Below are 24,868 nucleotides of genomic sequence, written 5' to 3'. Positions count from 1 at the left end.
GCTTACGTCACTGACGTGCGACGGTCGCGCGCCAAGCCGCCGCCGCAGCAGCCCGCCGCCGCCGCCGTTGCCGCCTGTGGGCCTGAGTGACGGGCCGGGGCGGCACCTGTGCCCCCGGAAGCGTGATGCCTTGAACCTGGGTGAGCTCCGCAGCGCCGTCCTTTCGTCGTCTCCCGTCCTGCCTGCTCCGCGAACCTGGGGCTGAGACTGGAACCCCGGCCAGGCCTCGACTGCCGAGCCGGGCTCCAGTGGGAGCCGCCCTTCTAGGTCCGGCGTAGGGCGCGGAGCTGGCCTGGGAGGCCCTGCGGGGACGCACCGGCTCCAACCCGGCCGTTTCCAATGGCCTGGTGTGGGGCGGTGGCTTGTCCCGTTTGGGGAGAGGATCTGGGGGAACTGGAGAGAGCTTTTCCTTCTCGAGCCCGGAACCGCTTTTGAATATTGCCGCCTGCGCAGTCTGTCGGATGGCGGACCTGGCTGTTGGTTAAAAGCTCCAAGTTCAAGTGCGCTTGAGGAGGGGCCGAGGCGGCGGGGGTGGCCGGCGTGTTTAGTAAACACACCGGTAATGTTGAAAACCACGTGCGCCCCGCCGCACCGGACATCCCAGATTAAAATCCCCTCTGCCTTGTGACCGTAACTCACACGGCCAAGCCGATCTACTTAGCGTAGCTGGCCTTCCGTTTCTAAATTAGTTTAAGCTGCTCCTCTTCCCAAAGGTCTGACCTTGTTGAACCAACTACTACCTTGAGACCCGGCTGAGACGAAACGTTTCCTTGCTAATAATTGTTATTTGTATGTTTGCTGCAAAATGTGGACTTACTATTATTACTCAAATCCATCCCCAACCCCTTTATTTTAATTACAGTGTAATTACACTGCATAAAGTTATTCTGACCCTGCATAAAGTTATTCTTTTCCACTCCCCTCCGCCTATTCTTACTGCTACGAATGGAGCTCCATCCATTCAGAATTTCATCTGGGGCATCTCGGACCAAGACCCTTAAATTAGTCCCTGCTATATTGAAGTCACCTCTCTAAGAAGTAATTCTTTCTGAACTCGAAAATAGTGTGGATTTTTTTTTTCTTTCCCTGGATGCTGCCTGGCTGCCATTTCTAAATTATTTCCTCCTTAGTATAATTGTAGATTTCCAAAAATACGTTCTTTGTCATTTCTTGTAACTGAATTTTGTATTTGATGTGTGTGGCCCCATCTTTCTTAGTTCACTTCCAAACACCTGACACACTTAACCTTACCCTTCTGCCAAAAAAGCAGGGAAGGTCCAGAGAGGATTCTTACAAGTCTAGTTAGTGTATTTTTCCAAATACGTATGTAATGTATTTAGTAAACATAGTGGTTCGCTCAGAAATCAGTATTCTTAATCTCCAAGTACTCTCCATTTGTAGTTTTTCTTTCTATAAAAATTTTCTTCAGAACAGGCATTCCAGGCTCTATAGTGACTCTAATTTGTTTCACTGCATATCTGTTGTAGCTGCTGTTAATTTCTTATCTTGCAGAACAGCTTACAGATACAGAGGTTGAGTAAGGAATGAGTAATAAAAGTGTATCCTTAGGGACCTAGTTTTTAGTGCTTAGTTTTTATCACTGATGTTTTTTTATTACTGACCTCAAGATGAAAATAATCGATTATTTCAATTACGTATAGATATTTTCTAAATACTACAGTACTTGTGAATTAGTCATTTTGTTGCACTTTCAGGCTTTTCAGCTTTTCTTTAATCCTTTTATGAATGGATATGTTTTAAATTTTACCGGATGTTTTTGGGTTGGGTTCGATTGGGTTGGGTTGGGTTTGGGCTTGGGGGTTGGTTTGTTGGTTTTGCCAATTGCCCATGATGTGATTTTATATCTTTATAAAGGATATTTGAACTACAACAATTCACTTGTTAGAAAAAGAAGTGATCAAGTGTATATTACCACCCACTAAAGAATGTGGCATTTTTGGAATCCTTGATATTCTTATATTTCAAAATAACAGTTGTTCTTTCTTTTAAAAATCTTACAAATGTTTTTTGAAAGCACATTATTCTGCTATCAAAGACTAAATTATAGGTGGCACAGTAGTATGAGAGCTGCTAGTTCTTTGAGAAATCTTGACCAGAGATTTGTCTTTTGCTGAATTCTATGCCATTGGTTTGCAAATTATGTTCCCATGCAATACTATTGTTCCATGATCCAGAATAGGGGTGGGGAACCTTTTTTTCTGCCAGGGGCCATTTGGATATTTATAACATCCTCGAGGGTCATACAAAATTATCAACTTAAAAATTAGCCTGCTGTATTTGATCAAACACTTAATTAACTCACCCCTAATACCTTGGCAGGAGCAAACCAAATGATTTTGCGGGCCTTATACAGTCTTGGGGCTGGATGTTCCCCACCCCTGAGCTAGAGGGTAGATATATTGCTGTTTTTATATTATATATAGTAACTTATATATATATATATATTTTACAGAAACTATGTGAAGCAACACTCTTTCTGGATTTCAAAAGACATCATTTCATCATGGGACAACAGATTTCAGATCAGACGCAGTTGGTTCTTAACAAGTTACCAGAAAAAGTAGCAAAACATGTCACATTGGTTCGAGAAAGTGGCTCCTTAACTTACGAAGAATTTCTTGGGAGAGTAGCTGAACTTAATGATGTGTAAGGCTTGCTCTTTTTTATTTTATTTTCCTGCTTATGTATGACCCACATGTCATGACTGCCTATGAAAGGTAATCAGAACTATTGATGACTTAAATGTTTTCAGCAGCAGTTAGCAAATATTTATTGAATACCTACTATAAGACTTTCTATGTGGCTATTTTAAAATATGTAATAAGAACAAAAGAGATCGAAGGAACATAAAATTAAATTTTAAACACAGGCATATAAATTGTTCTTGTTTGAAAGCGCTAAAGAGGTACATAACGAGAGTATGCCAATTAGCCACTTTAGAGAAAGGCTCCTAGGATAGTCCTTGGGCACTCAGGTTTCTGTATATCAGCCAGTTCATCTGGTTAATAAATAAATCTTCTGTGTTTGTTCGCAGAGCTATTGTTTTACCAGAGAAATACATATATAGTAATAATTCATTTATAATCACAGAAGAATAAGATATTTCAGTTATTAATACTTTCTAATCAGCGAACATCTTTAAATCTCTAACTCTTGAATAGATTAATGTTTTAAATGGAATATACATTTTTCTACCTTAATGAGCATATTTAATAGAATTTAGTCTTTTGTTTGTGAATTTATTCTTTATTATATCAATTTTTATACCAATCTGTTATAGCAGCTATTAAAATACACAGGGCTCTTTGTCCCTAAATGGCCCCAGATTATTATGCTTTTAAAATAGTACTTTTTCTTTGTGTGTTTTCTCCCCTAGTGACAGTTGAGCAGATGTCACTTCCTTCGATTAAGTCTTTCTGTGGCAGCACCTACATCCATGTATATATATCTTCTGTCTCTCTTGGCATGTAATTATGAAATTGCCTTTTAAATGAGATCTTAAAGGTTCTCTCTTAAGTCTATTCAATTTAGCTAACATTCACTGAGCCCATAGTGTGTGCAAGACACTGCGCTGAGGGTTAGACATTTTAACTGAGGCCTAAAATGATTGCCCAAGGATTAATGGCAGGTCCAGAGCTCCCTACGTCTGAAGTTTTTTTTCATTAACCCACCTTAACTATCCCACTCTAACCTCTCTTTAAACCCCAAAAAAGCCAATCAAAATCACCAGGCAGTCTAGACCCACTTAGTATAAATATAAACTATTAACAGTCCCTATTCATAGTTTAGGGCAGTGATGGCGAACCTATGACACGCGTAGCCATTTCTGATGACACGCGGCCGCAGGCTGAGGATGAAACATTTGCTGCTCCTGAGGATGAAACATTTGCGACTAGAGTCTTGGAGTTAGTTTTTTCCTCAAAGTGACACACTACCCAAGTTATGCTCAGTTTTTTGGCGAAGTTGGACACACCAAGCTCAAAAGGTTGCCCATCACTGGTTTAGGGCAAGGTACATGAACCTGGTCCCTAGCTTTGTGATAGCTATATTGGTTGATAAGAAACATACTTGGCTATGTGGAACACATTTAGATAAAGAAAAGGAAATACAGTCTTTTTATGGACATGACTAGAGTCTACTGTTATTAGCCAGTCATGAAGAATAAAGAGTGTCTTAAAAGTTAAAGTTGTTTTAGAAGATCATTTCTTTTAAGAGCACTGGATTTTGTTTTGTTCTTAAAGTCCTGTATATTTATATGGGTGGATCCTGTATTGTTATATATGTAAATACATAGAAAAAGAGCTAGGAGGCTGCATACAGGGTCTCTGGGGAGTCAGTGGAAACGGGGGGGCATCAAGGGAGATTTTACATTTTACTTTGTGTTTATGTATTGTGTGATCTTTTATAATAAAAATGTAGCCATCAATTTTTAAAACTTTAGCATCCCTTTAGGATCTTAGAACTTATGTAAACATAGTCTATTATAACAAAATTTTGCCTTTTCGTCTAAAGATACTGAATAAAATGTGTCCTGTGAAAGCATCCACAAGCTAAGTTTACTGTGTAATATAGAGGTGATGGTAAAGAATATCTTCTTCTCATTTATTTAGCACAGACGTTTTCTGACTGGATTTGGTTCATAAAACCAATTTTCACAGTCAGAGCTGGGCATTCATAAGTGCAGTGCTGTCTGAGAAATACAGATGAAACGTGGCTTGATAGCTAGAAAACAACTGGGAACTGGCATAGTTGAATTACATTCCCTGGCAGATTTTGTTACCTCAGGCTAGTTGCTTAATTTCAATGGCCTCAATTTATTTAGCTGTAAGTCACTTAGTTCTGGGTGTGATATCCCCATTGATGCACAGACATAAATGTGACTAATGATAGAAGGGAGCAGTAATATTTAAGTATGTCTTTGAACTAATTTAAATTAGCATTGATGGCGATATTATTCTCTAAAAGTCATATTTTTATGTTAGAATACTGTGGCTCTCTAGATGAAAATTACTCTGCCCGTGAAAGCTATTTTAAAGTGTCTCAAAAGCATTTGCTTGATCCAGTCCACATTACCTAAAAACTTTTTTCCCAAAGTGATGTGTTAGTATTGTTGCTTAAATAAGGACTCAACCAAAAGCAAGATTTTTTTTCACACTGTATGTACATTGAGGCAATAGTCAAATTAGGATAAGTGAAACCAGCTTGGTTTTTCTTTTAAATATCTGTTTCCTTGGATATGTTTTTCGTGGATGTCTTCGTTAGAAATTTAAAGATCATTAAGATATTAGATATGACAAACAGATTTATAAATATCACTCCACTATGCTGTTGACTTTAAAAACCTTGGAAATTAAGTTGTATGTTTAATCAAAACTTCCTCTATCCCTGTGTTTTAAGAATCTAATTATTACAGTCATTATTGTTATTTGACTTTGTGTTTTTTCTTCAAATTTTTTTCTTTTATTTAAAGTGTTTCTTGAATCTAGTTTTATGGTTCAATTATTTTATATGACTTTTCAAATGTGTTTGTCTCTTTCCAGAACCGCTAAAGTGGCTTCTGGCCAGGAAAAACATCTTCTCTTTGAGGTACAACCTGGGTCTGATTCCTCTGCCTTTTGGAAAGTGGTTGTACGGGTGGTCTGTACCAAGGTGAGAGTGACAGAGACTTCTGATGCAGAACTTGAATTATTTTGGTGCTAGAACCACATTTAATTGTGTAATATAATATGATTGAAATAAATGTTAATAATTTGGTTATTATTAACTATTTAAAACATAGTTTTGGTACTGCTATTATCTTCCAGGTTAACTGAATCTCACTGGTTGTATAATTACTATATAGCAGAGATTTTTATAATCAAGAAAGGTGGTAGTAAACCCTCTACCTCTCTTTTTATATTTAGCTAGCTATGGAATCCTAAGGCGACAACCTACATAACTCTAAGATGACTCCTTAAAAATTAGTTATCTTAGGAGATCATTTCTTTTAAGAACACTGGGTTTTATTTAATAACTTTTAAATCCATTAGAAAGGTTTGTGTGTTTTTTTGTTTTGTTTTAGTAATTTTTAATTATAGAATGGATTTTCTACCATTAATACACTGTCTTAGTTCATCTTTAAATTTTAGATAATTGAATATATCAACTGTGTTGAAAAATATAATAGCCGCTGTCATAGAGTATTAGGAAGCCTCATCCACCAATGGGTAGATTAGAATAGTTTTTAACCTTTGTGAGGCCAAAGAACTTTTGGTGAAAATGAAGGAACAAATTTTATTAGGCCTTCTCATATCCCAGCTCCTACTCTACAACAAACAAATGGTGAAATCATCCATGTGCATATAAACAGTAAATTGGGCATTCATGAGTGCCCTGAAGTCTATTCCTGACCAACCCATAAAGAACTCGTGGGTAAGGAGATTTTTTCCTTTTGTGTCACGATCAGCAAAGGCTAATACATTCTGTCCCACCTCACCCCCTAACCTTATTTTTTCCAATTCCTCCCTCCCTCATTCTATTCCAACCACCCTGGGCTCCTTGCTGGACTCCTTGTGCTCCTTGCCAGGTACACTTCTGCCTAACAGGCTTTGCACTTCCTATTCTCTCAGCCTAGAATGATCTTTCCCCCAAATGTTGATATGATTCATTCTTACACCCCTTTCAGTTCTTAAATGTCACCTTCTCTGTGAGGCCTTCCCTACAACTCTTTAGCATTTCATCTCCTTTGTTTTATCTTCTCCATAACACTTCTATCTAATCTGTATTTTATTGTCTGTCTCTCCTACCTATAGTATAAATTCCATGAGGTCAGGAGTTTTGTTTTTTATACACATATCACCAGTGCCTAGAGCAGTGCACATATTACCTATAATAGTAATGTGTACTTAATAAATATTTGTTGTGCCCTGACCAGTGTGGTTTAGAGGTTAGAGCATAGAACATCAGCCCACACGCTGAAGAGTCGTGGGTTCGATTCTCAGTCAAGGGCATGTACCTGGATTGCAGGTTCAATCCCTGGCCCCGGTCAGGGCACATGTAGGAAGCAGCCAATTGATGTGTCTCTCTCACATCTATGTTTCTCTGTCTTCCTCCCTCCCTTCCACTCTAAAAAAAAATATCTTCAGGTGAGGATTGAAAAAATAAAAAAATATTTGTTGCAGTTTGATAAACTTTGCTGTTAAATACTATGTCTATGTGAATTATTCCCTGATTTCGTCTAAATTTACAGTTTCAAAGGAAGATTGGCCCAGTTTCTTTAGCTCTGAAAATCTATTTTATAATTTATAAATTCCTATCACATTTATTTCTATTTGTTCTCAACCGCACATATAGTCTTTTATTACAAAGAATATTACATATTTGCATTTCCATTAAGATCTTACCATCCCAAAATTTAATCAAATTTTTTTAAATTAGCAGTGGTTCTGCCATTTTTATACATGGAATCTGATTCATACTTGATTCTCAGTTTTTCTTCTCATCATCTTCTCAAGTAATAAACAATAGATGTTAGTTGCAACTATTATTATTTTCATTCCAGATATGGAAATGTTGCTATAATAATGTTTTTTTAATATGTAACCTCACACTTCATTTTCTTATATCCCCAGTTCCATTCACAGTTTTAATGCCCTCTCTCTATATTTCTCCCTGCATTCTTCATTTCTTTCTAAGTATTTTGATTTTGTTCTATTTATTTTGATATGTACTTAATAGGTTTCATTGCTTCTGTCCCCACGGTCTTCCTTATCATCTCCTGTGCTGAAAGGAAGTCTTTTACATCTCTAATGTATTGCTGATTAATTCATGTTCTTTGCCCTCAATCCTAATGCCTTTGCTCATTTCAAAAGTGAAGATATGCCCCACTCCATGAGTCCTCAAATGAAAGCAATATTATCCCTCCCTACCTGTTACCTCACTCTTGCCCCAAATATATCCTCACATTATAATGTAACCTAGAGCAAGGCTAAGTACAACCTGTAGACACTGGTTCATTTCATTTAAAATGAGTTTTTACTATACCTCAAAATGGCCTTCTGAGAAAAACTCAACCACTTTTTGTTAGGATTTACTTCAATATAATTTTCTCACTTTAGTTTGGGAGTTTGGGTATAAAGTAGAACTTAAGATATTCAAGAAAACAATCTATTGTTTCAATTATAGTAGAATAGCATGTGGTTGTTGGATTCAAATAAATGCCTTTGATTAAGAAATCATTTAAGAAATTAAAATGAAGAGAACTGTCAATACTGATCTCTAAAATTCATTTCTTAAGTCTGGGAAAGTTGCCTGACCTCACAAATCTAAATAAGATGATGCCTAATAACCCGACAGAGTTATGTTGAACATCAAATTAGATAAATCTGTGTAGCTCCTGTGAACCCCACAAATGTAGGAGACATTTTTCATTTGCTCAGACTCTTGTTCTCTTGTTGGAAACCTGGCAAACTTCTCTTTCCTAGGATGTTTGACTTAGTATTTGTTCCCCTTTTTTGGGAAAAAATTGACCAGAGAAATTATCAATGTTTTTGTTTTTGTTTTTTTTTTTGGGGGGGGGTCATATGTGTGTATTGTTATTGTTTTTTTCCATTTTCTCTGTATTTTTAGATTAACAAAAGCCGTGGCATTGTAGAAGCATCACGGATCATGAATTTGTACCAGTTTATTCAGCTTTATAAAGATATCACAAGTCAAGCAGCAGAAGTGTTGGCACAGAGCTCCACCTCTGAAGACCCTGATGAAAACTCATCATCTGTAACATCTTGTCAGGCTAGTCTTTGGATGGGAAGGTACACGATACATAAGCACCATGTTTCTCTTATTTTCCAATATGCAAGCTACTGAAATCTCATTAATATTTTTGCTGGTGCTCTTTGTGACATCTTAAATCACATTACTTTTTGTCTCAATTGATATTATATCTCAGATCAGCTTTTGGGTCATTCTGTACTTAAGGACATTGTTAGAGGGCCCAATTAAAGAAAAGTTGAAGTGGCTTACGCCAGGTAATATTTCTGTCAACTTCATTTCCATAATCCACTCTCTACTCTACATGCTTGCATTTAATGACAAAAGAGTTATAGTTAATACCCCTCTTATAATAGATATTTAGGTTCTTACATCAAAGCCCTTCAGGAAATTAGGTCCAAGAATGGCAGAACCATTCCAGTTTTTTAATTGGAGCATTAAAATTGTAAATATTGGCTCCAGGATTTGGCAGTGCATTCAGGAATGAACAAGTAGTTGGTGTACATATTGCATATGCCAGAAGGAAATGAAGTCAGCCAGAGTTTTCTATGATGGTCCTTGTTTACTCAGGCCTAATACATTATTGTTCTATCTAAACTTTCTTTTCCTTCTCTATAATGTTTTTGGCATGTGAAAGCTCCCACCTGTTGCCATTTGACAACCATGATCATAATTTAAATTTGTAAACACCTCATTGGAAAGTCTTCCCTGGGTCCAGACATGTTGACATCCTATGTTAATGTCATACAGAGTAGACAGCAGAAACCTGTATTGACAGTGCCTTTTACCTTAAAGTTAAAAATATGATTAACAAGAATTTCTCTTCTATTTCTCTAGTTGCATTTTCTGGTCTATTCTTAACCAGCTGGTCTCCAAATACTATGTTATAGTAAAATTGTATATTCCATTTATCATTTTCTGTTTATATTTAATAGGATTGTTTGGTTTTCTAGGTTTGGGCTGTACAAGTGTTACTGAAATTCCAAATGAGTTTTATAGCATCACTAGAGTCCCAGTGCATGAATTTGTGCACCAGTGGGGTCCCTTGGCCTGGCCTGCGGGATCAGGCCAAAACCGGCTCTCCGACATCCCCCAAGGGGTCCCGGATTGCAAGAGGGCACAGGCCAGGCCGAGGGATCCCACCGGTGCACAATTGGGGCCAGGGAGGGATGTGGGAGGTTGGCCAGCTGGGAGTTGACTATGGAAGGGCTCCAGAGCATATCCGGCTCATCTCACTCTGCCTGACCCCAGCAGCAAGCTAACCTACCAGTCGGAGCGTCTGCCCCCTGGTGGTCAGTGCATGTCATAGTAACTGGTCGACCAATCGACTGTCTGACCTCTGGTAGTCAGTGCACATCATAGTGAGCAGTTGAGCAGCCTTAGCATATCATTAGCATATTACGCTTTGATTGGTTGAACTGACAAATGGACACTTAGCATATTAGGCTTTTATTATATAGAATAGGCAGCATTAAGGCTTCTCTTTCCTGTATTTTGTAAAGTTAATCTTTCAAAGACAACTATCTGATTTTCTGCCTTTTCTTTCTCCTTCTTAAAATGATGATTATTTATACATAGTATTTTAAAAGCCAAGAATAGTATTTACTATATTTAAGCTCTATGGTAATCATTGAAATGAAAGTAATACTTTTTCCTTATTGCAATCATCTTAATGAAGGAGATAGGGTGTTATTTCTTTTCATGTGCCCTCGAGACTAGAAAATTTAATGACAGATCAGTAGGTTAAGGCTGCTTTTTGCTTCTGTATGCTTTTTGGTTTTCAGTTACACCCTGATACACTAGTTCATAGAAAACCAGACTTTTTAAGTTGAAGGGAATCTTAAGAGGTATTTATTTGCTTCAGCCTTACATCTCATGCATATTTCTATTAGTGGTTTACATTTATTGAGTACTTATAGGGTAGTAGGCATTGTGATGAGTGCTTTACATGTATAGACTCATTAAATCCTCACAACAACCCTATGGGAATACAATTATTGGCCTATTTCAGATGAAGAAACTGAGTTTAGACAAATAAATGACATAGACAGACTTTGGCTTAGCTGAGATTTACATTCAGGCCTGTCTGGCAATATAGCTGTGCTTCCAACCTGCATTGTTATTCTCTGGTGCATAAAGATCCTGTACTACAGTGCTTCCGAACTTTTGACATTCAGTGGTTTTGAGGAGGAGCTTAAGATTCTAGCAAGCTGCCAGGTAATATCACTGCTGCAGATCCATGGATAACACTTTGAATAGTAAGATTCTGCTGATGACATTTAGCCAAGTGAAAGTGCAACTTTTACATTGCAGGGTGAAGCAGCTGACTGATGAGGAGGAGTGTTGTATCTGCATGGATGGTCGAGCTGACCTCATCCTGCCTTGTACTCACAGCTTTTGTCAGAAGTGCATTGATAAATGGTAAGTGATCTGGTGTCTTCATGGAATAGGCAAAGGTCATATGGGAACATGTATATGAATAAACTTCAAAAAAATACAAAAATATTGTAGTTAAGTTTAAGATTTTGTTCTTTAGCACTTCGGATTTTATGACACACCTCCTAATGGTTAAAAATATTTTTATACCTAAAGTTTATAAAATGTGGGGGTGTATTTTAGTTTTGGCAGTTTACTTTTGCTGTAAGGTTATTGGTGCTTGACTTGAGTCAGAATCATATGCTTCCCTTTTTCTTATTTCTGCATTGTTCCTTTATGTGTGATTAGAAGAAATAATAATTGGACCTGGAGGGAACTTAGGAGATCAACTGGTCAAGCTCATTAGTATTTTATAAATAAGAATCTCATTTAGGAGAATTTATATTTGATATACAATTAATTATACTTCAAGTATAGTTTGATGTTTTGACATGTGTACACATGCACATCTTCACTATACAGATAATGAACTAGTCCATCACCCCAAAAAGTTACCTTTGTGTCCAACTGTAAAATCTCTTTTCACTCCTTCCTTCCAGTGCCCAGACAACCACTACTCTGCTCTCAGTCACTATAAAATAATTTGGATTTTCTAGAATTTTTATAACTTAAATCATATGTAACCTATTTTTGTCTGCCTTCTTTTATTCAGTATAATTATTTTGAGATTTACCTATGTTGTAGTATGTGTCAGTAGTTCCTTTTTATTGCTGAGTAGTATTCATTGTACGGATACCAGAGTTTATCCATTTATCTGTTGATGGACATTGGGTTGTTTCCAACTTTTGGCTATTACAAATAAAGCTTTTTTTTTTTTTTGCTAAAATAAATGGAAATGCAATCTCCAAATTTAGGAGCTAAAAACACTACGTTTGCCAAAACCGGTTTGGCTCAGTGGATAGAGCGTCGATCTGCGGACTGAAAGGTCCCAGGTTCGATTCCGGTCAAGGGCATGTACATTGGTTGTGGGCACATCCCCAGTAGTGGGTGTGCAGGAGGCAGCTGATCGATGTTTCTCTCTCATCGATGTTTCTATCTCTCTCTCTCTCTCTCCCTCTCCCTTCCTCTCTGAAATCAATAAAAAAATATATTAAAAAATAAAAATAAAAACACTACTTTTTTCCCAGAACCTGCCTATCTATCCAAAAGTATGAAATCTAGATCTCTTCAAATATCATCTGAAAGACACTTACCTTTATCATTATATAAATAAAAAGTAAAACAATATTACAAAACCACTTTCACTTATAAGAAGGACAAGGTTTTAGCACAGTCTTTTTTTTTGTAGTGATTTTATTCTATGTTTTTATTGATTTTTAGAGAGAGAGGAAGCACATACAGTCTTGGCAAGCTTGTGGAGAAACTGGCATTTTTATATATTGTTGTTCAGTATATTAATTGGGTACAACTGCTTTGGAGGACATTTTGGCTATATCTGTTAAATTAATATTTTTTAACCTTTAAAAGCAACTTTATTGAAGCATAATATACACACAATAAAATTGCCCATTTACATATATATTTACATTTTAACAAATTTTTACAACCATGTAATTATCATGACAATCAAGATGTAAAACATTCCCTTTCCCCAAAAAGTTTAGTGCCTGTGACAAAGTCAATAATAGGAATCAGAGATTTTTGCTTATAGTGTGTTGATATGGAAGTCACAGATACTTTCTTATCTCTCTTCACTACTTTGAAATCATGGCAGTTTTCAGACTCACTAGCTTTACAAATAAAGCTTTCTATATATTTGTGGACAAGACATTTTATGAACATATATTTTGGGTTTTTTTTCTTGTATAAAAACAAAGAGTGGAATGGCTAGATCATATGGTAGGTATATGTTTAAATTTTTAAGAAACTGCCAACTGTTTTCCTAAGTAGTTGTACCATTTTACACTTTCACCAGCAGTATATGAGAGCTGCAATTGCTCCACAACCTTGTCAATACTTGGTTTGATCAGTCCTTTTAATTTTAGCCATTCTGTAGATGTATAGTGTTATCTCGTTGTGGTTTTAATTTGCATTTCTGTATTGACGATGTTGAGCATCTTTTCATGTGCTTATTTACCATCCATATATCTTCTTTGGTGAAGTGTCCGCGGACCACCGGTTGGCAACCACTATACTAGAGGTCTGTGCACAAATTTCGGGTCCCTAGGCCTGGCCAGCGATCAGGGCCGATTAGGGCCTTCCAGCTGCCAGCCGGGGCCTTCCTTCATTTCGCACTACCCCCTGGTGTTCAGCACATGTCATAGCAAGCGATCAAACTCCCAGTCGAACTCCCAAGAGGACAATTTACATATTAGGCTTTTATATATATAGATAGATATCCTTTATCAGATATATGATTTGCAAATATTTTCTCCCATTTTGTGATTTGCCTTTTTATTCTCTTAAGAATATCTTTCAAAGAGTATAAGTTTTTAATTTTGACAAGGTCCAATATATCAGTTTGTGATTTATGGATAGTGATTTTAGTGTCATATTTAAGAAATCTTTGTCTTATCTTCTGAAAATTTTATAGTTTTTAGGTTTACATTTGGGACTATGATCCATTTTGAGTTAATTTTTTAATATGGTTTGAGGTTTCTATCAAAATTCTCTTTTTATATATGGCTCCAGTTGCTCCATCACATTTTGTTGAAAAGACTATCTTCACTAAATTGCCTCTGCACCTTTGTTAAAAAGCAATTGTTCAAATACATGTGAGTATATTTCTAGGTTCTATTCTGGTCCACTGATCTATTCATCTATTTCACACCATTATTGTAATATCTTGATTATTATCTAGCTTCTATTAAGTCTTAAAATCAGGAAGTGTTAGTTCTCAAACTTACTTATTTTTTAAGGTTGTTTTGACTATCCTAGGTCTTTTGAATTTCAATGTGAGTTTTAGAATCAACTGTCAGTTTCTACAAAAGAAGTTGTAAGGATTTTGATTGGGATTGTGTTAAATAGTCAATTCGGAGATTTGACTTAATTATATCCAGTCTCCCAATCCACAAAAAAACCAGTTTATTTCTCCATTTACTTAGTCTTGTTTAACTTCTCTTATCAATTTTTGTAGTCTACAGTGTTGCATATCTTTGACAGATTTATCCCTAAGTACTTTACGTTTCTTATACTATTCCAAATGATATTTTTAAATTGTTCATTAGTATTTAGAAATACAATAGATTTTTGTGTATCAATCTCGTATTCTGCAACCTTACTAAACTCATTTATTAGTTTTTATGTTTTTTGTAGGTTTTATAGGATTTTCTTGAATGTCTATTTAAACATTTAAAAAATATTCTTTCTGGATAGAGAATTCTAGACTGATAGTATTTTTTTTTTCAGTACTTTAATGATATTGCTTTATTCTCATTTTTCTTGCATTGTCACCTATGAGAAATCTCTTATCCTTTTTTCCTATGTGAGTATTGTACTTTTTTCCCTCTGGTTGCTTTTAAGATTGTTTTTCGTTATCACTGGTTTTGAGCAGTTTGATTATGATGTGCCTTAGATTAGTCTTCTTCCCGTTCCTTGTGCTTAGGGTTCATTGAGTTTTTTAGATTTGTAGGTTTATGGTATCATCAATTTTGGAAATGTTTCAGCCAATATTTCTCAAATATTTTTCTGTTCTCTCCCCTCTCCTTTTGGGACTGCAGCTACACATATGTTAGACCATTTGAAGTTGTCCTACAGTTCACTGATGCTATTTTTTTTTTTCTTATTTTAGTTATTTTCTCTGTTTGGATAATTAATACTGCAATGCCTTTTCAAATTACTAATCTTTTTTTTTTTTACAGTGTCTAATTTGCCATTAATTCCCACCCAGTATATTTATTACTTCAGATATTGTAGTTTTCATCTCTAAAAGTTTTTTAATATCTTCTATGTCTCTACTTAATGTGTTTGGTCCTTCCTCTAGTTCTTTTTAAAATATATGGAATATGGTTATCATAACCTTTCCTTTTCTTCTCTGCTAATTCTAACATCTGTGTCAGTTCCTAATTGGTTTTGACTGATTTTTCTCTTCATTTTGGGTTGCATTTTTCCGCTTCTTTTTTTTTTTTTTTTTAAATATATTTTATTGATTTCTTACAGAGAGGAAGAGAGAGGGATAGAGAGTTAGAAACATTGATGAGAGAGAAACATCAATCAGCTGCCTCCTGTACACCCCCTACTGGGGATGTGCCCGCAACCAAGGTACATGCCCTTGACCGGAATCGAACCTGGGACCTTTCAGTCTGCAGGCCGACGCTCTATCCACTGAGCCAAACCGGTTTCGGCTCCACTTCTTTTTTTTTGCCTGATAGTTCTTGATTGGGTGCCAGACATTGTGATTTTTTACCTTTTTGGGTGCTGGATATTTTTATATTCCTGTAAATATTCTTGAGCTTTGTTCTGGGATATAGTTACTTGGAAACAATTTAATCCTTTTGGATCTTGCTTTGATAATTTGTTAGGCAGGACTAGAGCAGTGTTTAGCTTAGAACACATTATGTCCCACTAATGAGGCAAGACCTTTCAGAGTACTCCATGCTCTGTGAATTATGAGGTTTTCCAGTCTGGCTGGTGGGAACAGGCACTATCCCAGGCCCTTTGTGAGCTTTGAGTATGTACTCTCAAATACTTCTGGGTGATTCTTCAGCCTGGAGTAGTTTCCTCACATGCACACACACTGCTGAATATACTCTAGGGGGACCATCTGTAGATTCGGGAATTCTCCCTTTGTGCAACTTTCTCCACACCAGTTCTCTGCCCTGTAACTCGGAGCTGCCTTAGCCTCCTGAGACTCTCAGCTCTGTTCCTTCAACTAGGGGAGGAGCCTGCCAAGTTCCATCTGGGTTCCCCCTGCTTACTCTGTGGCCTAGAAACTCTCACGGCAGTAAGCTGGAGCAGTTGTAGGGCTCACCTACTTTGCTTCCCACCTCTTAGGAATTATTGTCCTTTGTTGTCTGGTCCCTATTGGCCAGAAGCAGAAGTTGACTGTTTTAAAATTGTGATTTGTGCACAGAAGAGCACACATAATTATTTTTGTAAAGTATCTCTCTCTGAGGAACCAGAAAGGAATCTGAATAATATATGCCAGCTCTGGCTTTCACATTTAGTTTTGAAACAGATCTCTTAGTTTTGCACAACAGCCAAAGAGCAATTGATATAATTTAATTACTTTGGTCTCAGATTTCACTGAGAGATGAAGAGAAAAGCATTCTCCCTGCATGACATGTTTCTGGCTCAAATATGGTAGTTTTGAAATTTCCAAATTAATATTTGACAAGACAAAAAACATCCCTTTGAAAAACATAATCTTATTTAAGTGATCATATATAAGCTCTTTTTCTGTCAGGAAAATTATTCTGCATGTAAAGTTATCTTTTATTTTAAATCTTGAATTCTTCCATTTTGTTGTTTGTAGTGGCAAAAGAAAGGGAAAAACCTAAATGTTCTTCTATGGGAGACTAGTTAAATAAAAGGTGGCTTATTCATACAATGCATGTTTAAAAGAATAGACAGCTCTAACATGCACTGATACATAATGGCCTACAGGACATACTGACGAACTGGTAGTGGTTGCCCCTGGGGATAAGAATTAAAGATTGGGCTGGAGGGAGAGATTTATTTTTCACTGTATACTTTTATGCTATTTACTTTTTTAAAAACCATTTATATGTATTACTTTTCAAACAAAACTGTTTTTAAAAAAGAAGAAAAAGAGCTATTCTTTAATCGACTTCTCTAACAGGAGTGATCGACACAGGAATTGCCCTATTTGTCGCCTGCAGATGACTGGAGCAAATGAATCTTGGGTGGTGTCAGATGCGCCCACTGAAGATGATATGGCTAACTATATTCTTAACATGGCTGATGAGGCAGGCCAGCCCCACAGACCATGACCTTGAGTGAAGTGTTTTGTTGCTATTGTGGGCTACAAACACTTGGGTCATGGGGAAAGAATGCAGGGATGTTGCGGCGCAGTCAGCGAGAACTCACTTTTCCCCACCCTCTTATTTTCGCCTTTCTGACAATTTGTCCCATTTCTTTTGATAAACTTTTCATGTCTTCCATTTATGGTAAATTAAAATTTGCTACTGTTCTAGACCATTATTTTCCTATTATTTATCTGTTCTAATATAGCTTATTAGAACTAATTGCTCTTGAATCCTTTGCTGCAGTAACAGCAACATTTCCAGAGGCTTCTGAAACACTGCTAATTTTCAGGGTAGGAGCATTCTGGAATAAACCATAAACCCTGGCCAAAGTGGCTCAGTGGTTAGAGTATCCCGCGCACCAAAGGGTCTCAGGTTTGATTCCCAGTCAGGGCACATACCGAGGTAGCGGGTTTGATCCTCAGTCAGGGCACATATGGGAGGCAACCAGTCGATGTTTCTCACATCGATGTTTATCTCCCTCCCTTTCTCTCTTGAATCAATGAAAAATGTATCCTCGCGTGAGGATTAAATAAATAAATTAATTAAATAAACCATGAATGTTAAAAAGTTGTAGCCATCTGAGAGAAAATTTTATATAACTGAAAATGTAGAATACGTCTAAGTGCATGTTACTACTTAAATTAGTTTTTCTGCTGGAATCTAAGGAGTATGTATGCCCCCTTGTGGTTAATTATTGCTCCTTTAATAATTATTACTTGAAATGATCCACAGTTATTTTATAACTTTAGCTGTGCATTTGAAACTACATATTTTTTACTTAAAAAGCCTTTTTTCCCCCTCATGCTGTATAATTTGGGTGAAGACTAAAAGTTGGGTGTGATTTTGCCTTGTAAATGGATTTCTGCTGGGGAATCTTCTAGAAATGCTTTTCCACAGCTGGGGAACTGTTCTAAATAGCTTTTGATAAAGCTTATGTGTCTTGGAGTTTCAGAAGGAAATTTTTATCACAGATTCTAAATGTTATATGTCCAAATTATGGCTAATCAGTCAATATTAGTTTATGGTGCTTTTATTTTAACTTGAAAGCATCTTACTGAGGCCAAGTCCTCAGACTTCTTAGATTAAGAAAGAAAAAAATAGGATGAAGCCTTTTAACCATAAGTACATAAAACACCTCTGAAAATTAGGAGATAATTTGGTTTTCTTACTGTTCATTTCACTTCCTTTGAAATACTTTGAAGGAATTATAATGTTCATTGGCATTTCAACCATTTTTTAAAATTTTACTTAAAAAGTCAATTTTTGTTTTATGTTAAACATTATGATATCAGCCTATAATAAAGTCAGGGCCTGATGTTTCCTTTTAAAATAATGTTAACATTCCATGTAACTTTTCTGACTTGTTGGTAAGTTACAAATATATTCTGAAGTACCAAAGTATACAATTTAAATTGCTTCATATTGATGGCAAAATTTTTGGATACTAGGATTTTTTTAATAAGCATGCAAATTAAAAAATTCATTTCTAAGCAAAATGTCTAACTAAATATGGCTTGATTTTTACCCCCAAAATACTGATAATGAACTGGTTGACATTCATGATGGGGGCAGGTCAGTACCAAATAGCTAAACACTCACTGGATATTTATGCAGAGTGCTGAGGGTTCTATCACATCGACCTGGCGATGCCTTTTATGGTCATGAGACCTTGAGAAAGTCCCTTCCTCTGGTTTGTAGGCTCATACTTTAGAAACTGAGACTTTATTTGTGGTTTTCACACTTTTATTTCAGCAGTAGAATCTTTTTTTTTTTTCAAGTAAAATCTTACTCAGAGCCTCTAGCTCCATGTGCTGAATATGCACGCATGCACACATACACCCTACACCACTTTATAAATCATATTTTATTAATACAAATTTCTTTATGTAAATTTCATATACTATAATACTAAATATTATCAATCAATGAAAATATGTATTAATGCATTGGTGATATCCAGTGTATTAGAATTTGGTGAGTAGCAAAGTTGTATGATGGGACTTGTTTTTTAAATTAATTTTTTACCAAAAAAAATTTGTTTTAAATTAAATTCAGGTCAAATTTGCAGAGCCCTGACTCTCCTCCGTGATCGTTAGTGTTCTATGGGACATATTTTGAAAACGTTGGGATAGATGGTCCCCCGATATATTTTTCAGCTCTAAGATTTTAAATCCTTTGGATTAGACTTACTGAGTCCAGTTCAGATTGCCTAATTTAAGAATGTTTCTGAAAATGAGCAAAGTTGCTTTACAGATTTCTGCATCTTTCCCAGGTATAGCCAGTGATTTTATCCCTCAGAATCCTTCACCTTTCAAGGAATTATTTAACAGTGAGAACAGAAACTTGATATTGCCCAAACCTTTTTACTTTTCAATATGAGCTCCAAGACACTAACTGATCTACTGTGAAACAAAATGTTTTTATTAGCCTTATCTAATAAATGAGCAGTTTTTGCTCACTCCACTAAACTGGGTGATAATTCTTTAGATATGAATATTAGGTATGTTATAATAACTAATCATAAAAAGTTGTAAATGTGTTAATGGATGAAATGTACACTTTTTGTATTCTGTACAGCTTTGTCTTTTTTAATTATGAAGTACTTAAATGCACTTACTATGATAGGAAGTATAATGTGTGCCTTTATTTTATGTTGTAAAGTTTTCCCTATCCTAACTCAATAACAAAGGTTTGACTCATATTACAGTGCTATAGAATTTTAGTTTAAGAAAATAGATTTGACTATGTACTGAATTTAGAAGTGGAGAATAGTAGTATGTGTTTTATTCTTAGGGTAAACTGATATATTGTGCAATAAATAATCTTTAACAAGTAAATTTTACATTGAAGAGATTTTTTCTTATCATGTAGTTTCACATTCTCATGTGCCAAATGCTTATACTCCTTAAAGGACTGTTTTGTGTTGTGCTCTGGGGGGTTTTTATGTTTGTGTACTATGTTTTAAAATTCATTTCAAATTGGACTCAATTTTCTTATACTTAATATATATCTGAGTAATAAGGCTTCTTGAAAGTACCTTTTGGTTCAGTGATTTTTTTAAAAAATATATTTTATTGATTTTTTAGAGAGGAAGAGAGAGGGATAGAGAGTTAGAAACATCGATGAGAGAGAAACATCCATCAGCTGCCTCTTGCACACCCCCTACTGGGGATGTGCCCGCAACCAAGGTACATGCCCTTGACCAGAATCGAACCTGGGACCCTTGAGTCCACAGGCCGCCGCTCTATCCACTGAGCCAAACCGGTTTTGGCCGGTTCAGTGATTTTTAACATTGGTAAGTAGGATTTATTAAAAGGAAGTGTGAAGAATTTGCATTTTACTGGTTTCTTCTTCATTAAGTCAGGCTTATCCAGGAATAAGAAAACTACTTGGAGGTCAGGGAAATCAGCTGATCACCCATATTTATGCTGGACAACACAATGACAATATAACAAACAGTTTACAGCAGACTCATTTTTCTTATCTTTTAAAAATAATTGATAAAATATTCCATATTATGACAGTTTTTGTTTGTTTTTTAATATATATATATTTTTTTATTGATTTCAGAGAGGAAGGGAGAGGGAGAGAGAGATAGAAACATCAGAGATGAGAGAGAATCATCGATCGGCTGCCTCCTGCACGCCCCACACAGGATCGAGCCCACAACCCAGGCATGTGCCCTGACCGGGAATCAAACCGTGACCTTTTGGTTCATAGGTCGACACTCAACCACTGAGCCACGCCGGCCGGACCCTATGACAGTTTTGATGTTTATCTTGTAAAATAATTTCTAAGATAAAATTAATGTAATTAGAGAAGCATAGTAGAATTTTAGTGCTGATAAGAGAAAAGCCATTTATAAGAAGTGGTAGTTTATAATTAAATTTACTAATATATGTCATCATGGAGAACACATTTTGGTCTCAAAAGACCAAAAAAAAGGTCTTTTGAGACCAAAGGTCTTTAAAAGCCTCCAGATATATTTTAATCTTGCAGCTGTGTATAGTCTTACTCTCTGGCACCCTCTGTCTTTCTGTTAAGATATTTATTTAGAGGTTGAGGGTGTAAAAATTCCTGAGGAACTATATCTGCCTGATTAGTGTTCCTTTTGTAGTTAGTTACACTTGTGTTTTTTTTAATTTCTTGATTAAGGTGTTACATATGTGTCCTTATTCCCGCATTACCGCCCGCCCCCCCCCCCAATCCCTCCCACTCATGCCCTCACCCCTCTATTGTCTGTGTCCATTGGTTAGGCTTATATGCATGCATACAAGTCCTTTGGTTGATCTCTCCCTCTTACCCCCACCCTCCCCTACCTTCCCTCTGAGGTTTTCCCTCTGAGGTTTGATGGTCTGATCGATGTTTCTGTGTCTCTGGATCTATTTTTGTTCATCAGTTTATGTTGTTCATTATATTCTAAAAATGAGTGAGATCATGTGATAATTATCTTTCTCTGACTGGCTTATTTCGCTTAGCATAATGCTCTCCAGTTCCATCCATGCTGTTGCAAATGGTAAGAACTCCTTTTTTACCACAGCGTAGTATTACACTAGTTCTTTATAATAGTCATTGTTCAGGTATAGAATACTTAGGTATATTATCAACATAGCTCTTTCAGCTGTGCCTAAAAATCCAGAAAAAGATGAATATTGTTTCACCTACACAGCACTCAGAAACAAGTAAAGTGAAAAGCCAGAGGGGTGGTTTGTGATTCTGCTTTAATCCAGGATATGAGGAAGTGAAGGCCCAGGACAGGCCTTGGTAAGTACCAACCTAGGAGTTGTGATTTGTTTTTATGAGACAAAAGGCAACGACAATGATAATTTCAGCAATGCAGTTTAAAGTAACACATAATGTGAAGTTGAGCCTTTTAGAGTAAGAGATAACATACTCAAAAACTTATTTTAAAAACATGGGATAGTATACAATTACCTTTGATTCCAGCTGTAAACGTGAAAGAAAGTCGGATTCACACCCCCTCCCCCAAGAAAAGGCCAGTTACATACAATGATGTAATAAAAGTACCAAGTGCTATAGGAAAAGGAAGGTGTCTGAAAAGTTTACAGGACAGGTAAAATTTTTGCAATAAGTGCTGGCTGAACAGATGAAAGTAATATCCGTGGAAAGGGAAATGAACGTGCATGGAAGAAAGAGGAAGATAGCAAAGGTTTACTTTCTGGGCTAGTGAGCTCCAGTTTGAAAATTTTTTCCTAGTGAATGTCATCCATGTCTCAGTCTTAGTGAAAAATGAATTAGTAGTTATTGATAGTTTTCCCTGATACCCAGTCTTTTCTTACAGTAAAAGACTTAAACATTTGCTTTAAACGATATTATGTTGAAATAGTTTTAAATTATGGAGCCATAGTCCTAACAGACTTTATTTAATAATTACAAACAAATACTTGAAACAGATAAAATGACAATGAAAAAAACTGTACAATGCTTGCAATGATAGGGCAAATGTATATAAATGGGGGCTTTTCAAAAATAATAAATGCCTAAGATAATGCCGGTTTTCATTCAATTTCTTGATGAGTGATAAGATAGCATACATGTTTACCTAGTTAAAAAGAAAACACTACATTTATTGTTCTGTTGACCAGTGGAGGGGACATGCATTATAAAATAAAGTCACAGGACAAGAAAATCTAAAGTCAAATAAGCATTTTCACAGGCAAAAATAGGGTTCTTCCAATCTCATGATTCAGGACTTCCCATAGTCTGCATTTGCTCACAGAAATAAATAAGAAGGTCCTTGAGCAGCTTGTATACTAGGAGCACATATTCTTAAAAGGTTGCCAAAAGAGAAAGTCATTTATTCAACATACATTTATTGAGCACCTACTATGTACCAGGCACAAGTAACACAGATGAAGAGTACATTGGTAAAGCTTAAATTCAGACTGGTCTTAAAAAATACTTTCTACCTGTCCCCTGGGACCACTTACATATTGGGGAAAAGTCCGTGTGTTGGGTAAGGGAGGAAAAATAAATGCATCGGGTTACAGTGATAAAAGAACTTTTGTGAGGCCTTGTGGAATAGTGGAGAAAGGACTGGATTAGGAGTAGGGAAAGCTAGTTCTAGTCCTATTATTAGCTGTGTGACCTTAAGTAAATCTCACTTCTCTGGCCCTAATTCTTCATAAGTAAAATGATAATGGGCTACAATCATTCGTAGAATATTAGAGCCAAAAGGGAACAGAGATTATCTAGTCTGGTGCTTTTCAAAGTCCTTACTTCAAATGAAAATATGTAGAAGTCCCAATGAAGAAGCAAAAGCAACACCCAGAACCTCACTCTCCTCCCCTTCCCACCCTGAAATTGGGAGGGGGATTCAAGACCTCCATTTGAAAAATCTCTCATCTAGTCCAAACCCTCACTTTTCAGATGAGGAAACCAAGACACAGACCAGAAGTGACTGTTTCAATGTGCACATTTGGCTTCCTAAGTATAAAGGAGAGAGGAGGGCTAAATAAAATAGTTTAAGAAATTCATCAAAAATGCAAAGAAGTCTCTTTTTTTTTGGAGGGGGGGGTGCGTTTAATACGAGGATATTTTTTCCCATTGATTTTAGAGTAGAAAAGGCGGGGGGGAGGGGGGAGAAACATCGATGTGAGAGAGACACATCAATTGGTTGCCTCCTGCACACTCAACTTGGAGCAAGGAACCTGCAACCCAGGTACATGCCCTTGACCAGAATCGATCCCACAACCCTTCAGTTCAGGAGCCAACACTCTAACCACTGAGCACACTGGCCAGGGTAGAAGTTGTATATTTTAATTCTCTCAAAGTAGCTCCTTTATGAAAGGGAGCTTTGAAATTGATTTTGTTTAAGGCAGCCACCTACCACCAAGACTGGAGGGCCTAAAGTGGACTATGGCAGAAAACCACACGGACCCCATGTCAGTAGCCTCTTGAACCGTGGAAGATCCTGGCCCCAACAATGCAAGCACTAGTGGTTTGAAGAGAAATATTTGGAAAATTAGGAATGAGTACAGATAACTTTCTATCTCCCAGATCCCCAAGGAGCAGTCACCACCTATTACTCAGAAATACTAACAGAAGTGGACATGTCAGGTCTTAAAGTGAACAGTGCAACCAAAATCACTAGGTTTGAAGGTTCTTCAGAGGCATCCTCTCCCGGGAGGAAAGTCCTAGTGTGGTATCTTGACCACTGTTAATCACAGCAGACGTGAAATTAAACCAGAAAGTTAAAATGCATGTCCAGTGCTAGGCCTACTTGGTCAGGGCTGTGATCTCTTCTGATTTCATGGCATCAGACAGGAAGCTGAGCTCGTTGCATAAGGTCTCGTATCGGAATGCCATCCGGATCTGAGCAACATTTGTCTTTCGAATATCATTTCCTTCAGGTCCTTCTTTATAATAATTTTGTCCCAGAAACTTCTGCTTTTCCTGTGGCCCAAGAGAAATACAAATCAAACAGTACACCTTAGATTCACGTTCTCTATCCACACGACGGCTCTGGCATTCAGCCACACCAAATCAGACGTGCCCCTGAAGCAGGTCCCCCATCAGGGCATCTTTCCCCATGGGGCTCTTATGAATTTCCTCCTGGCCCCCATGTCCTCAGGGATGTCACCCTGACAACCACATTCATTCCCTTCATCTCTGCCTTCCTTGATCAGAAAGGAACGATTCCTGCTGGTGAGGAAAATGACAAGGTGAAGACTCTTAAGAAGTCCCTCCTGAGAGCTGACAAAGGCAGACAGTCG

The 24,868-nt window shown here is 36.8% G+C and overlaps 2 protein-coding genes across 4 annotated transcripts in view; one reads left to right on the top strand and one right to left on the bottom strand.

Annotated features, from left to right (window-relative positions):
• The first annotated feature begins 29 nt into the window (after positions 1-29).
• Positions 30-19,969, top strand: RNF141 (ring finger protein 141). Of its 3 annotated transcripts, none has more exons than XM_028159871.2 (6): positions 30-140; positions 2,474-2,667; positions 5,562-5,607; positions 8,629-8,810; positions 11,083-11,190; positions 16,946-19,969. In XM_028159871.2, the coding sequence occupies exons 2-6, from the start codon at positions 2,525-2,527 to the stop codon at positions 17,094-17,096; spliced, it is 630 nt and encodes a 209-aa protein (XP_028015672.1). In that variant the 5' UTR covers positions 30-140; positions 2,474-2,524; the 3' UTR covers positions 17,097-19,969. The 3 variants fall into 3 exon arrangements, with proteins under 3 accessions (XP_028015672.1, XP_008149261.1, XP_054581192.1); XM_008151039.3 differs by having other exon boundaries at positions 5,562-5,670; XM_054725217.1 differs by lacking the exon at positions 30-140 and adding an exon at positions 983-1,038 and having other exon boundaries at positions 5,562-5,670.
• A 3,770-nt stretch (positions 19,970-23,739) lies between these two features.
• Positions 23,740-24,868, bottom strand: part of AMPD3 (adenosine monophosphate deaminase 3) — a 35,304-nt gene continuing 34,175 nt past the window's right edge. Inside the window, exon 14 of the mRNA XM_028159866.2 lies at positions 23,740-24,548. Coding sequence (XP_028015667.2) covers positions 24,372-24,548 — 177 coding nt within the window. The 3' untranslated portion in view covers positions 23,740-24,371. The remainder of the gene's footprint in view (positions 24,549-24,868) is intronic.

Source organism: Eptesicus fuscus, chromosome 13, assembly GCF_027574615.1.
Source record: "Eptesicus fuscus isolate TK198812 chromosome 13, DD_ASM_mEF_20220401, whole genome shotgun sequence".
NCBI classification, from domain to species: Eukaryota; Metazoa; Chordata; class Mammalia; order Chiroptera; family Vespertilionidae; genus Eptesicus; species Eptesicus fuscus.
The sequence above is the reverse complement of the archived record's forward strand: the minus strand, read 5'-3'. Positions and strand labels throughout refer to the sequence as shown.